The following is a 15487-nucleotide window of genomic DNA, read 5'->3' on the forward strand; positions in this document are numbered from 1 at the left end:
CATGAAATGCATATCATGCATTGTTGCTCATCTGAGGTTGAATTTACTTAATTTTTAGAGCTGGATAAAGACCAGATGCCCCCCCCCCCCTCTCCCCTGTGTGTTGATACAGTAAACCACAGTATTGAAAGAGGGACTGCAGGAAGGAACAGGCCCCAACACACCACTGTATATCAGCAGTGAAAACAAGGAGGGAAAGACAAGACAAAAAAATCAACAGATGGGCTGAAAATGGGTGAAGTGGATCATGTGTAAGGCATGTGCACACTCCCAATAGGCCCCTAAAACAAAAAGAGTCTGAGATAGTGTGCGCTAAGTCTCAACAGTGACTCAATATGGGTGTGTAGATGTGCGAATGTGGCCCCCTTTTTTTTTCCTTCTTGCTTTTGTGACTCCTAAGGTCCCCCGCGGTCAAGAGCGGATCCTTTTTCTCTCTCATGCTCCCTTTTCATGCACTCGTTTTCCCTCTTCTTTTTTATACACTCACTCTTGGTCCCCTCCCTCTCTTTTAGGGCAGTGCTGAATGGCCCCCTCTCTGATGAGTGACTGATGAATGAAGTAGCTCTTTGAAGTCAAGAGTCACAGCAAGGCTGGTCAAGCATGAAGAGATGGAGGACAAAAGATGGCCAAGAGCGAAGGCAGAAAAAGGAGGAGGGGAGGGAGAGAGGGAAAAAGAAGAAAAAAACCCCAACAAAAATCATGCAGGTTGGGGGTATATTCAACGAGACAAAAATGTCAAACAGTGAAAATCCATAAAAGTCTGTAAAGGATGAACTGAGAATGTGTACAGCGGGGAAAGTGTGCGAAAGAGCGGGGTCTTTTCGCATGAGTGCGCCTGAGTGTTTGCATTGTCTCGCTTGAAACGCAAAAGGCCAGCATCACGCAAGTTAGTTATAACGAAGTCATGTCATGATACAGTGACATCTTTCTCAGGGCTGTTTGGGTCGTCAGCCTCAAATTCAGAATCTCTGCTCTCTTTCCTTCACTGCTATGGACACTTGCTGAAAAACTGCTTACAGGCGAGATTTTAGAACAATACTCTTGAACAACTTCACTTGGCACTAATGAAACTTAAAAAAAAAGAGAAAAAAGAAAAATGTTAGTCTTGCGCTGCGTTTCCAACTATTTTCAATGAATGTAACTTAAGCCTAAAAAAGTTACTGCATGTTACTGGATAACGTCACCGTCCCATTAACGTATTATGGCACGCTCCAGACCTCTCTACATTTACAATAATGCTTTTACAATTCAAAACAAACATCTTGATGCAGTCATGTCTGGCATCCATGCCATTTTGGCAAAAAACTATGAATCATTTCAATGCCTCAACACAACTGTTGCAATCTAAAGAGGATGAGCAAAAACCACACACGTATATAGACAACAATGGAGTTGCACTAATTGGCTAATAATTACCATCATCCAAGGATAACTCACGGTTGCACCTTAGCGACGTGTGAACAACAAAGACACAGAGCAACAAGTGTGCCGACTTTATTGTCTCTGGCATCAGCTGTTATACAACCAGTCCACATTTAATAAAACTGCAACCGCCTACATGTTCAAGGGGAATACCATTAGTGCCACCTGCAACAGAAGTTATTTCCAGTGCAATTTTCAGCCTGTTTTCACTCGTGCGCACATGTACACTGAGCATGGATGGCTGTGGTGTATGACTTTTTGGTGGTGTAATATGGATGGAGAGGATCCTTTATGATGTGAGCGTGAAGCACCCGGGGTGCATTCACACCAGCCCCGCTTGGTCTGCTTTAAACGGACCAGACTTCGTTTGCATGGAAAGTCTCGTTTGCTTGGGCAAGTGTGAATGCACAATCGAACTCTGATACAGGTCAAAGAATCTCACTCCGGTCCACGTAGAAATGTAGCTCTCGCTCTGCTTTGAGCAAACCAAATGCAGGAAGTGGACTAAAACATAAACAAATGTACATGGAGTGGGAAGTGAAGACCACGTAAAACCTATAAAAGAAGTATGGCCAGATGAAAATGTATCCCAATTGCTGGAAAGGGCTCAGAATAATGAAATTGGCAAACTAACTAGCAGGAAAGTACCACTGCATTAACCAATACATGAGCACATTTTCTTCTTCCCTCTTTGTCTCGTCATCTCCTTCAATAATTCTTGTTGCAGCGCCACCACAGGTGAGGAGGGGAACACGTTATTCAAAGGGTTTGGTTCGTTTGACAAAACCGGTGTGGAAACAAACTTGGATCAACTAAATGTTGCAACCGCAATCGAGTCCCAGTCCAGAGTCCACCCAACAATTAGATGTGAAAATGACCAAAATGTTCATCCGTTTAATTCAGGATAAAACAAAAATAGACTTGTGGTCAGATGGTCAAACAAGTCTATAAATCAGCCTCTTAACCCTGATCAAATCCTTTTGATTGGGGTGACATCAAGCGTTATCAAACTGAATTTAGAGTCACTGTGGCAGTATTGCTCGAGTCAGAAACAAGAAAGTTTTCAAGCAACCGACATCCAATTAAATTTAATCTATACAAGCCAATTAAATCGCACATAGGGGTGGGCGCGTGTCAAACCACGAGGCATGCTTGTGAAGCCAACAGGAAGAAATTTGGTTGTTTATTAGTATGACAAAGACACCTCAGAAACAACCACTATCCAGCCAGGCCAAGTGCTCCTGTGTGAGTATGCGGCCAGGAGAACGTGTTCATCTTTGCTCACTATAAATAATGCTGTTGCTTTGCTCAGTGTCAGGAGTTATTTACATAAATTAGGTGAGTGTTTACCACTACTGCCTGTCTTTTTAGGTTTCCCATCAAACTTACTGTGTCCACTGGGGTCTGAGGGTCAGCTGGATCCACAGGGTGCTAATTGGGACATTGCACAGTTACTACCTTGTACACAGGGCCGCCGCAAGGGGTGTGCGAACCGTGCGACCGCACGGGGCCTCGCGCTATGGGCCGTTTTTTTTTTTCGTTTTTTTTCTCGTTTTTTCCCTTATAAATATCAACAGTCACGTTCCATTATAGACCTAAATGTGTACTAGTCTGTACATATCAATAAATATATGTGCAATGATGCGCGTGTCTGTTGTTCAATACAACTGATCAGACCAAGCGCAGACACAAGCTGCTCTGATCCAGACGGGTGGAGTTGGAACAAACTGTCACACAATGTCGAGAGAACGAGACAGATTCAGGAAATTTCCATCAGGGGACGAAAAAAGAAAAAAACTAAATGGAATAGTTTAATGCCTCTCTGAAAGGCTCGTTTGATAAATTTGTTACAAAAATCACCGATCCGACCGGGTCTCAAGCAGCCGTGGGGCCCCGCGTCGAGGCAAGCCAAATGATGAGGCAGGGGAAGGTATCCAGTATTTTGCTAATTGGAGAGTTAAAATTGCACATATAGACACCCGATCTGACCCGAAAAACCCAAAAAATTTCGTGCACGCTCGCTACACTCACGCGCGAGGGCCCCCCAGCCATTTCGCACAGGGCCTCGCAAATCCCAGGCGGCTCTGCTTATACACTAGTTATTCACTGTGGTTTTGGTTTTGAACATGCAAAAAAACAATCCAAGATATCAAAAAAATAAAATATCTGTGAGACCACAACGTGACTGTGGAAACGAAGGTGGTTTTAATGTTAACATGTCTTATATCAGCCTTTGTGGTGAATTCTAAGATCGCGATTTCAACGTTTGAGGAAAACCTGTTGTTTGGCTTGGTTTGATGGTGTCCAGTTCCATATACGGCACGGATACTGTTGAGTCATGAGGTTTGAGGCCGGTGGTACGTTTCCTTTACCTGGCACATGCATGGACGCGGAGGCCACCCTAAATCTGCCTGCATGTTTCTGTTAATGGATTAGTGGATTATTAAACAGATTGACATCACTATGGAGATTAGCGCCTCAAAATGACATGTCTGTTGAAGGGCTTATAATGTTATCCGAAGCATTCTCTTAGGAAGCTTTGGTGATCCCCTGAGTTCAAATATAGTGCCAACATCATGTAAATGCTCTTGTTTGTAGTTTGTCTTTTATGTTTTTCTTTACAGTGGGCATTACAACTTTACAAATACAGAGGATAGCCATGATAGCGGCTCATATTCAGGGCTCAGACTGAGGCTGGTGGGGTTTCCTTTAGAGGATTTCAGCGGTGGCCTCTTTTATATCGCTCGAGAATAAGCTTCAACATAGATGTTTAGACAAAGTAGGTGAACCGTCTAAAAACTATTCGCCTTGAAATGATAAGTGGCTGATTAATGTGAATTAGCTTGCTGCTCCATGTATCTGCACACTCAGAGGGTTTTTTAAATTTGAGACACTACACCGACCTCTGAAAATTGCCTCGCCTCAGTGGGCCGGGGTTTTCCCTTTCTATTAAACTCTAAGCAGCCAATCAATGTGCTTGTTAGGACAACCCCAGGCAAAATCCGAAATATCGATATATTTTGTATCTTTTTCATGTATTAGCCTTGTGAGTGCCGCAAAATAATGCACTCTGCATGCATTAGCCTTCCTTTTATGAGCTTTAATGTATTTTTCTGCACTGATTTAACAGTCAGATAAAAAGTCTAAAGCTGAGGGGAGTTGAAGTTAGGGTTGTTTCTCATGGACATTTTTGACAGACAGCAGAAATGCTACATTTCTCACACCAGATATCAAAATGCATTCACACAAAGTGGAAAAAAAATAACCAAAAACAGAAATAAATAAAGGTTTCTCCATCATACAGCTCCCCAGAGAAAGAGCTGTCCTCTCCACATGTTTATCTCAATCTCACATCAAATCAGATCACTGGCAGATAAAGGCACATCCTGACACATGGCTTCCTCTCTTTGGAGGAAGCTGACATGCACTGGGGACAGAAAAAAAATGACAGTGTGCAGGGAGAGGAAAATGAAGAAGTAACACTTTTGACAGAGCAGAAGAGAGGACTGAACTGAGAGAAAGGAAGAGGAAGGGTAAACAGGGGCGAAAACACAGCACATGGGCTGTGAGAAAGGTGAAGCCTTTATATCCGTGGCACAGGTCCAGAGAAACAAGCAGAGTGAGGAGGAGGAGGAAGAAGAGGCAAGGAGGTGAAGAGACACTAAGAATAGTATAACTGGATTAGCTTTAACGCTGACCTTTATTCAGCAGGGCGGCGCTCACTCACTGTCTCGATTGTTCTCTTACTGCTGTTACAGGAGAGGTTTGTCCTCATTTGTAACTCTTAAAAAAGGCAAATTAATGACAGAAATAATTCTAACAATTGTTTGGGTGAATACTCAGGTCACAATCCTATCAAATCAGCAAGAAAAATAATAACAATAAAAAAAAGGACTAATGGTAGCAGCAAGGGTCTTCACTGAGAACAAAGCTCAGGGTAGACATTATTTTAGACTGTAACCTGAACCGCAGGGGCAACTATGAGTCCCTGCTAGGGATGGGCGGTATGGACTAAAAAATGTATCACGATTATTTCTGGCATTTATCCCGATAACGATAAAAATGACGATAAAAAAAATACCAATTCAACTCCACCTTTTTAACTATGAATCTATCTCGCTCTCAGATCCACCATGTTAGTCATCAACGGGAATGAATCCTTCCTTCCTTCCTTCCTTCCTTCCTTCCTTCCTTCCTTCCTTCCTTCCTTCCTTCCTTCCTTCCTTCCTTCCTTCCTTCCTTCCTTCCTTCCTTCCTTCCTTCCTTCCTTCCTTCCTTCCTTCCTTCCTTCCTTCCTTCCTTCCTTCCTTCCTTCCTTCCTTCCTTCCTTCCTTCCTTCCTTCCTTCCTTCCTTCCAAAAATCAGCTTTACACAAAAACATCATCAACGGGAATTTATCGTTTTTACCGCGACATGACAAATTCTTATCGTGAGGATTTTTTTGACAGTATATCGTGAACGGTAAAATATCGCCCATTCCTAGTCCCTGCCGACCAAAGTCCTCACCAAGGGTGTGTTTCCTGCTAGTAGGAGACTTATGGGCCTCTGGCCAACTCAGAATCCACTTGCATAGCAAAATCATCAGACGGCCAGCCACCAGAAATCACACCTTCACTACAAGACATCTAAAGAGGTTTGGTTGACAGGCCCGCTGCAACCTGGAGGCAAAGTGGAGGGCACTGATGCTCCTCAACAAGAGCTTCATTCACAGAGGCCTTTGTTACAACTTTTACATCCCATCCTTCCATTATCTTGTCTCAAAATGAACTGAATTGTGGATAGGTCTGGACTTTAATGCATTAAATCTATCACACAAGGCAAAAGGGAAAGCATCATTGTGAAAGAGAACGCAGCACAGTAATCATTTAATCTCAGATATCTTGCTTTCATGACTGCAGGATGCTATGTTGTTAAAAAAAAAAAAGTACATCTTATCTGCTGACTACCAAGCACACACATAAGTGTCACACAAATCTAATAAACGTACAGTCTTGTGAACACAGATCACACTGGCCACACATTCAAAACACATAATATACAAACCAAGTATAGCCCAACGGGGAATTCTGCCTTTTGATTAAAGCCATTAACGCCATCAGCACTCCAGATCTCGTTATGAGACTCCATGCACAGATGCACACACATGCACGTGGACAATAGACACCACAATCCTGGGGTCGCATTATGGAAAAAAGACATTGTGAAGGAATGGACAGGGACAACGCTGACGTTGTTTCTTCCTGGGATTTGGTAAAAGTTAGCCCACTGTGTTTGTGTGTGTGTCCAAAAAAAAGAAAAGGCGACTGTCCCCATGAGTTGAAACTCCTCCCCTTTATTCAAAGAGGCAGAACAGGCTTTGCATTTTTCCCACAATTCAATTAACATGCTTGTCAGCGTCTTCTCACCATTCGCACACCTCCTTCGGCCATCACTCACTCGCAAATTAACTTCATGAGCTTTTATTCAAAAAAGGTAAAAAAAAAATGTTTTTAATGCATTTCTTTTCTGCTTTACAAATAAATGAGACAAGTTCAGATTGAGAGAAGAGGAAAGGCTCAGGGTGGGGGGGGACTACATCCTGTCTGGGCTTGTCATATCCAGGGAGATGAAAAGACGCTGCCCCGTTAATGGATGCACAGAGCAGTCCCTGAGGATGTCTCTCTCTCCATCCTTCTCCGTCTCTGCAGACGGGAGGAGTACATGAAAGGGAGGAAAGATGAGGAGGGCAGTCAAGGAATAAGGCATCGTAAGGGTGAGGGTTCTCAAAGTATGACAGACACCAGGGGTCGATGTGCAGCGAAGGGACCAGACAACTGAGACGAGGCTGAACCAAATTTAGAAATCGGGCAGGAGAATCTGCCACGGACGCAGCGACTTTCCTGCAAGGCCGGATAATTACTTCTGTGAGCCCTCTTGTCTGATTAATAGACTGTAATCCCATTCTCATGGATAGCATACCATAGCATTCTTCAGCACCACTCATTAACTGCTGTAGAAATGCCCACTAATCACTCAGCCCCTTTTAGCTAGCACAGCTAACGCTAGGTTAGGATAATCAATAGGCTGTAATCCTGTTGGCGGAACTGCTGCTGCGTAGCGGCCCTAATTACCAACCATAGAAATGTCTGCTAATCATTCAGCGCACGGTTATTTGTCCACAGGGCCGCTGAGTCGACTCAGTGGTGGCGGTGGCGGGTTGACATTTGACAGTCAGTTGTAGAGGATGGGAACAGAAAGAGCGGCACAGAGAGTCACAAAGACTGTGCAGCGATTAAGAAACACATCACTCTCTTTCTTTTCCGTCTCTCGATCCGTCCACTATGACGAGCCTACACCCAGATCAGTGGGGGGGGCACTGTTCTATGTCAGTGTCAGTCAAGTTTTATCAATTAATGATAAATCCCTGACAGACAGAGCTGACCGTTCGCAGACCACCAACGGAGACAGTCGTCTTCCTCTCTCTTTAAAATTCACTGAGGGGAAAACAGCTGGCGCAAATCAATGTCTACAATAGCCTTAACTCAACTTGACCGTACTGGCTTGTGCTCTGGCGAGTTTCAGATTAATGCTCCTTCTACGGTGACTGCAATGCTCCTATTTACAAAACCCAACATCAACAGTTTAGCTTTAATCAGGCCATTTAGCATCCTTAATCAAACAGAACCAAACCGTTGTCTGCTGCAGAATGTCTGCAGAGGCAAACCGAAGCCTCGCATGCGAAGCGAGGGGCCCAACAGAGGTAACCACATACTTTCTGGAGCTAAAGTCCAAACTTTGCATTGTGGCGCTGGGGTATATGTTGGGCTGACCTGGGAATGAACTCGTGCTGAACTCCCGTAGTTAAGAGGCAGCAGTGGCGTTGCTGAAAAAGACCTGTCAACACTCAGCTCTAGCTACTGAAAAGAAGAAAACATGTCGGGGACATAGCTCACCCCTTTTATGTGTGACGATGCGTGCGAGTCAACCGTCCTTTCACTACACCGTGATTGGCAGGGCGTAAAACTTGACGGGCCGCTTGCTGTGCGGTATCATCAACAAGACGATCAAGTTGAATTTGAGACTCAGTTAAATTTGAGGTATCGTTCGAGTGTAAAAGTAACAGCTTAATGGGCTTGTGATTGGTTAAAACTTGGAATCAACACTTGTTATCCGCTAAATTGCACATAAAAGGATTTCACTGATCTTCCATTGGTCGCAAAAAAGGGCCAATTCCACCAGTTCCTAAAGGAACTTTGTATAAAACGTGTGGCTTCCCCCAACAACTATACTTAATCTTAGATTTTAAATCTATAATGTATTAAATATTTTTAAAAAAAGAATATATTGTGCGGATGTTGATTTATGTTATGCCTTTATATTTCGGTGCTCGGGGAATTGCCACCAATTCTACCGATGGAACGACTGTCGGTGGGTGGACTAACAGACGCACGCAGGTGATTATCATCAGACGCGACAAAAGCCGAGATGAAAGACTCCCATTACTTATTAACGCTGATATAGCTCGGGGGTCAGGGTTCACGGCACATCAGCACACATGCTTTCAGATTGGACTTTTATTGCGTGTTGTTGCTTCGCTCTCTCTCTGTGTCTCTCTCTCACTTTATTTCCTGTTTATGTTCATTCGAGCTTTCAAATATATACAAACCGAACCGATGACAGAATGGGCTGACAAATATGATACTGCGTCTGGTGAAAGATCCATTAGACTGACGATGTTTTCAGCAAACAAAACAAAATTCAGCAATGCATCAGGTCACAAAATACTCGGGGGGGGGCACGCCCAATGCGACCTTGGTGGAAATTTGGTTGAGTAGGTTGTGTGTTCGGCAGCATCCAAGATTACAGTATCCTATAATCTACTAATTTCTAGATCCACCAATATTTAGACATGCAAGTGCACAGTGGGAGTGAGGTGGAAAAGTGAAAGGAGCATGAAAAATGGAAAACTTGTTGGATGGGTGTCAATCCCATGGCCTTGAGCATGAAAGTCTGTAAAGAATGGCACCCCCTACCCTCTTCCTCCCTACAAGTGTCCACATCAGTGTCCGACATGTACCATGTCGTATGGAGAAATGCTGAGCAGACATTTCACCAAGCTGACGTAGTCACCAAAACATATGCCTAGTTCCTATATTTACAAGAGAAAATTAGTTGTCATGGAACAGTTTTTGAACATTTTTTGTGAAACTGTAATGCTGTGGACCATTTTACCCATAATACATTGTGTCATGAGATTGGTATAACCCATATGTTGCAAGATTTTCCTAAAGAATTCCTATAAATCGGCACGGACACGATGTTGAAACGCTGTTGGAGCCTGGTTTTCATCATAACAGCAGCCTGGTCCCTTCACAGAGGCTGCTGGGAGCTCGGTGGACATGAAAGGGACAATTGGCTGGTGAGTTGTGCGACTGTTCTGCTGGAAACGCTGGAGCGTAGCTGCAGGATGAGCGCACGTAACCCGCTTTGGAGTGCATGGCCGCCAGCGCTTAAACTTGGTTAATCTGATTGGATTAGCAACGACCTGCACGGCAACGCACGAGTGTGAACGTACGCGCACTTCACATTCGTGCTACGTGCCAATCAGCCGGAGCTGCCTCTGCGGCTTCCTGAAGTGGCATCGGGATTTCGGGCTTGTGCTGGTCGGCTGAAGGCATCCCGCCGGCCGGCCGCTAACACACGCAGCCTCTCCCGGACGCGCACGCACACGCATTCATGCACAGACATCTGAGAGTGCACTGATTTGTGCTGTGAATCTGAAACAGACCCGCTGAAAGAGGAGGAATGCCCCGTTCCTGACAACCGTGCTAATTGACTGGCCCCCTCCCCACTAATGAAACTAAATGTTTTCACTGCTGCATCTTTTATGTTTTCCATCACTCCCTGACAGTCACCCTCTTGTCCCACAGTCATCCCATCCTCTTCCTCGTATTGCTCTTCACCCACCCCCCCTCAAATACTCATACATGTAATCATTCATTAGAACCAAGGCAGTTGTCCATTAGGCAAAGCAGCCATTTTGGAAATTGCAGCAAATCTTCCATGAAAAGACATTTCCTCTAATGCTGTAGTCACGCTTGGAGGGAGAGGGAGAGAAAGATGGCAGAGGAGGGGAAGAAGAAGAGAAAAAAAAAAAGGCGAGAGGGGCAGAAGTGGAGGGAGGACAAGAGAGAAGAGGAGGAGAGTGGGAAAAGTGAAGCAGGGAGACGGAGCGAGAGCCCCCAGCCATAAAGCCACCAAGCGGAAAGCAAGCCTGCTGTTTGATTATAGAGTGACACCATCGTTGGATGGAAGGACGGAGGGAAGGAGAGGGAGGGAGAGTGTTTTGGAGGCAAACAGAGGGGATGAAGAGGAGGCGGGAGAGGACGAGATGAAGGGAGAAAAAAAATATATATCAGGGAGTGAGGACTGAGATAGAGGCTGTAAAATTAGCTCCATCACTTTGCTTACTAAGACCCCTATGACACACATGGATTAATCACACACACACACACACATAGTTATGAAATGTATGCACTTACACAGGACAGATGGCATCCACCATCAGAAAGTGGAGCTCTAATTTGAGTAAAGTGATAGGAACCTCCTTAACCAATTACAAGTCGCATATCTTAGAGCTTGCATTAGGGTCTGTTTGTGTCACACACTCATTAGTGTGTGCGTGGTTGAATTAGTGCGTCCCACGGGACCGGCGAAGAACATTAAATCTAATATAGGATGTTGAAGATGACAAATTCACTCCGAGCGGCGCTCGGCTGAGTGCGTGAGTTCCTTTCTCCCACAACGCCACCGTTCATCTCAATCTCATCTAATCACCGATCAAAGGCAGACCTGTCTCTCCTATTACGCAGTCCTCATCTCGCCGCTCGCCGGCTCCCTCTTACTGCACCTTCCCCTAAAGCTGACACATTCATCACCGTGCCCAGGGCTGATCCGTCCTAGCAGGATTCTCCCTTGCAATTTAGGATGTACCGAATTTCCAAAAGCTCCTCATTCAGCCTGATTTCCTCAGCCTCTCGATCAATGTTGTTCCGCTCCGTTGAAAGAAAAGCATTTTGAAGAAACTGAGCAACAGATGCATCCGTGGAATCAATAATAATCCAGCCATAACAGCTGAGCTTGGAGAAAGCTGCTTTTTATTCTGCATCCAAAAAAAAAAAAAAAAGAAAAGTTTCTTCTGCATTTATTGTGCAGCTGGTTGGTTAACACAAGAATTAAACCATATTTTAGATTAAAAACATAATCACAACTGTCATAATTCCCCTCTGATTGGTTGATTATCAAATGTGACGATAAATTTTGATAATTTTGTTGTGTTAACATTTGTTTTTTACTATAAAAGTGATCAAATGTGATTTTGTTACATAATGAACTTATTATCTTTAGTTGTTTTTCCAATTCTTAATTGAAACAACCTGACCATTGCCATATTTCTTTATCCTAACCATCAAGTAACAAAAAGAAAAAAAGAAAAAAGACAATACATGTCAAAGCAAATGACTAAAATTGAAATGTTTTCTGCTGGTTTTGTCTGTGGCATCTTTTTGACAGTCAGGAGGCATGTTTATGTGCCTCGATCCACTCCATGGAGCTCTTCCCGTTCACACTTGAATATTATTTTTTTCCCAGCAGCATTTGAACGTTTGTGTAAAATTCACTTGACAGCTGGCTGAGAACACAAGCTGCAGAGAGAGATGATGGATCTGAGCTCAAGGACCGCCGCCGCCGCCGCCGCTATGTGGTCGAACACTTCTGGATGAGCGCCTTTCTCTTCTCATAAGAACATATTTATCTCTGAACCACTTCCTCCCAAAAATCGAGCAGACGCGTTCGCGTGAACTGCAGTCACGCGCCATACATTTCCAACACATTCACAACGTGCACGTCGGCTCTGAAAGCTCGTGCGCACTGCTCCACCTAAAGTCCATCCTGGAAACTGAGATAATCTTTTCTGCACTTTTGTGTCCCTCTTTTGACGCGCATGCCGCTGCCCTGCAGACAAATGCTCCTTTCATTAACTCAATGACACGACAGAACAAAGAGTGCGGCAGACAAAAGCATATTAAGAGAAAAAGAGGCAATGAGACAGAAAAAAGAAACCAACATGGACGTGACAGCAAGAGGAACGCATGCGAGAATGCGTTTCCAGCATCTGTTGTATGTATGAGTGTGAACTGTTTGTCCCCAGGGTGTTATTAAGATTTTAGTTCCTTCCCCCCCACCGTCTTGTCAGGACTGATCGGATAGTTGATTAAACTTAAGAGAGGGGATTGTTCCTCTGCTGGGCTCACACTCCCGTAAAAAAAAAAACCACACAGGCCTTTCTACCCCGAGCCCCGTCTTTCCGTTGGCTCGGCCTCTTCAGGTGCAAACAAATCACAGGACGCCGCACACAACCCCACACCCCAAACAAGTTTGGGCTTTGAAACAGTGCTCACAAAAGTGATGAAAGGCCGTTTATCCTGCATCCACTGTGATATCTCGGCTGGCCACGCAGAATGGACGAACGCGTTATCACCTCTGACCGGGAGAAACCACAGGAGTCAGGACTGACGCCAGCAGCAAATACCACAGCCAGTGTGTGTGTATGTGTGTGTGTCCCAGCGGTAATAATCACCCGGATTAGAGCGGAGCCAAACCCCTGCAGGGCCCCCCCCCTCCTCTTCCTCCTCTCTCCCTCCCTCTGTCTCTCCCCCTCCACCCCGGCCCAGCCCTGCCCTGCCCAGCCTGCAGCGCTGATCCCCCCAGTTTGAGCTGCCCTGGGAAGCAGAGCAGCCGGCCTCACATCCCCGTCGAGTCTGGCTCCCAGACAGACAGACAGACATATTCCCAGGTTTTTTTTGTTGTTGTTGTTTTTTTTTTTTAACCCTCTTTGTCCTATTGATCATTTGTAGCAAAAATAAAAGTATTGACCAAGCTCGGGCAACACAAAAGGCACATATCCCATTCTACAAGCGTACCCTTCAACCGCAAGGGGTGCAGTGAAATGGAAGTTGACACGGCCGTCAATATTTCGGTGTGAGGGATGCAATACGTGGGCTGCAACAATGGGGAGGCGTAGGGGGGGGGAAAAAATGGGTTACACCTTAATGGAAATCTCATGTCTGGGTGCCTTTCAGTCAAAACAAAGGATTATTATGGAGTGGGAATGTTGCCTGGGCGTACCACACACTCTTCCAAGTTAATTTAGCCAGATCTCAGTGTGCGATTCGGGAGGGTGGGCACCCTGATACCGGCACCCATCAACAAATGTCAGGGGCACTGTTGAGCTCCCGTGGGATTTGTGACAGCGCAGTGTAGAAATGTCAATCAGCATTTGTCTGCTTGTCTCCATTATCAACCGTCTATTTCAGGAGGATGCATTTATCCGAGACCTCCATCCCGACCGGAGAAGAGAAGACCTTTTGTTTCAAGATAAGAGACCAGCTGCATCCATGAGAAGAGGGACAAATTAAAGGGCTATTACACCATGAAATAACACACCAGATGATATCTTTTGGGGACAAATCAGGATAATTTTTTTTACTGGCCTCAAGCAGATGGAAAGGCTCTGTCAGGTCAAGATCTTTCAGAAGTGGGATTGGGTTAAAAATTGTGGCTTTTTAAAAAAAATTATTAATCTGATTGAGTTTACACTAACTTTATCGCTTCATCACCTGGTTTAAAGGTTTCACTGCTGCAAAAAAAGGCTGATTTATGGTTCCGCGTTACACGGACGCAGAAGCTACGGCGTAGAGAACGCGGCGACGCCGTAACACTACGGCGTAGGCTCTGCGTCGATTTAACGCAGAACCATAAATAATCCAGCCTTTAACCCAAAGTTGCAGTGCATGCACGAGTTTTTGGGGCTCAGTACACATGCATTTGTCACGGCTCTGCAGGGAGAATTAAGGCGCCTTTACCGCTGTGTTTTCTGCTTGCTCTCCTTCTTGTTGAGGACCCCCGGCACGCAGTTGGTGAGCTCGGTCCAGTCGGCGTGCAAGCCGCAGCTCCAGCCGGTGGAGAAGCGCGAGAAGAGCCAGGTCTCCTTGCGGTTGGGCCGGTAGCAGGTACACTTCTTCTGGCCCGGTCTGCAGTCGCACGGCACCTCCAGGCGGACGTTCTGCACCAGGTGTCGGCCGAAGGTGGTCCCCCCCGTCTTCTGGATGTGCAGAAACACGATCACGTCCTCCCCCTTGATCTGGAAGTCGACCGTCCTCTCCAGGTCCCGCACGGGGAAGTAGTACTTCTTCACGTAGTGCGGGTCCGGCGTGGGGAAGATGTCCCCCTCGTCCTCCTCCGCGAACAAGTACCCGTGCGGGGAGCCGAAACTGATCACCCCGGGGGCCACGTACTGGTACAGGATCAGCATGAAACACACGGAGCCCACGACGATCAACAAGAACTTGCTGCTCCTCTCGACCATGGTCGTGTCCGGCTGCAGCGGCGGCCGCAGCGCGCTACCATGCCCCGCTCGGGCCGGCGGCGGGGAGCTGCATGCCGGCGGTGCTGCTGCCGCTCCTCCCGCTGCTCCCGCTGCTGCTGCCCGGGGCTCAGCGGCGGCTCCTCCCGCGGCCAGCGGGGACCATGGCTCTCCGACACCGTTGAAAAGGGGGGTCTCTTCCTCCTACCCCAGCCCTGCTGCAGCAGACCCTCCCCCGGTTTACTTTCCGCTGGTTCCCCCAGTCAACACACCGCAGCAGCGCTCATTACGGCTCAGCTCGCTCCCCGTCTGAAAGCCCGAGTAAAGGGAAACTCACTTTAATTTATTGGTCGACACGTCACGGACGCGTCACCGCCGGTTTGACCAATAGGGTCCCTTCCTTCTTTTCTCCTTTCTTCCTTACTTCCTTCATTCCTCCCTTCCATCTTTTCCCCCTTCCTTACTCCCTTTCCTACTTCCTTCCTTCTTTTCTCCTTTCTTCCTTACTTCCTTCTTTCCAACTTTTCTCCTTACTTCCTTCTTTCCTTCTTTCCTACTTTTCTCCTTTCTCCCTTTCTTCCATCTTTTCTCCTTTCTTTCCTCCCTTCCTTAATCCCTTTCCTACTTCCTTCCTTATTTCCTTCTTTTCTCCTATCTTCCTTA

General features: G+C 45.9%; 1 protein-coding gene across 1 annotated transcript in view; it reads right to left on the bottom strand.

The window, feature by feature from the left end:
• hs6st1a (heparan sulfate 6-O-sulfotransferase 1a) overlaps positions 1–15129 on the bottom strand; it is a 68709-nt gene extending 53580 nt beyond the window's left edge. The window contains exon 1 of the mRNA XM_061742863.1: positions 14325–15129. Within this exon, the coding sequence (XP_061598847.1) occupies positions 14325–14827 (503 nt within the window). The 5' untranslated portion in view covers positions 14828–15129. The remainder of the gene's footprint in view (positions 1–14324) is intronic.
• Between the last annotated feature and the right edge of the window lie 358 nt (positions 15130–15487).

Source organism: Cololabis saira, chromosome 16 (assembly GCF_033807715.1).
Source record: "Cololabis saira isolate AMF1-May2022 chromosome 16, fColSai1.1, whole genome shotgun sequence".
NCBI classification, from domain to species: domain Eukaryota; kingdom Metazoa; phylum Chordata; class Actinopteri; order Beloniformes; family Belonidae; genus Cololabis; species Cololabis saira.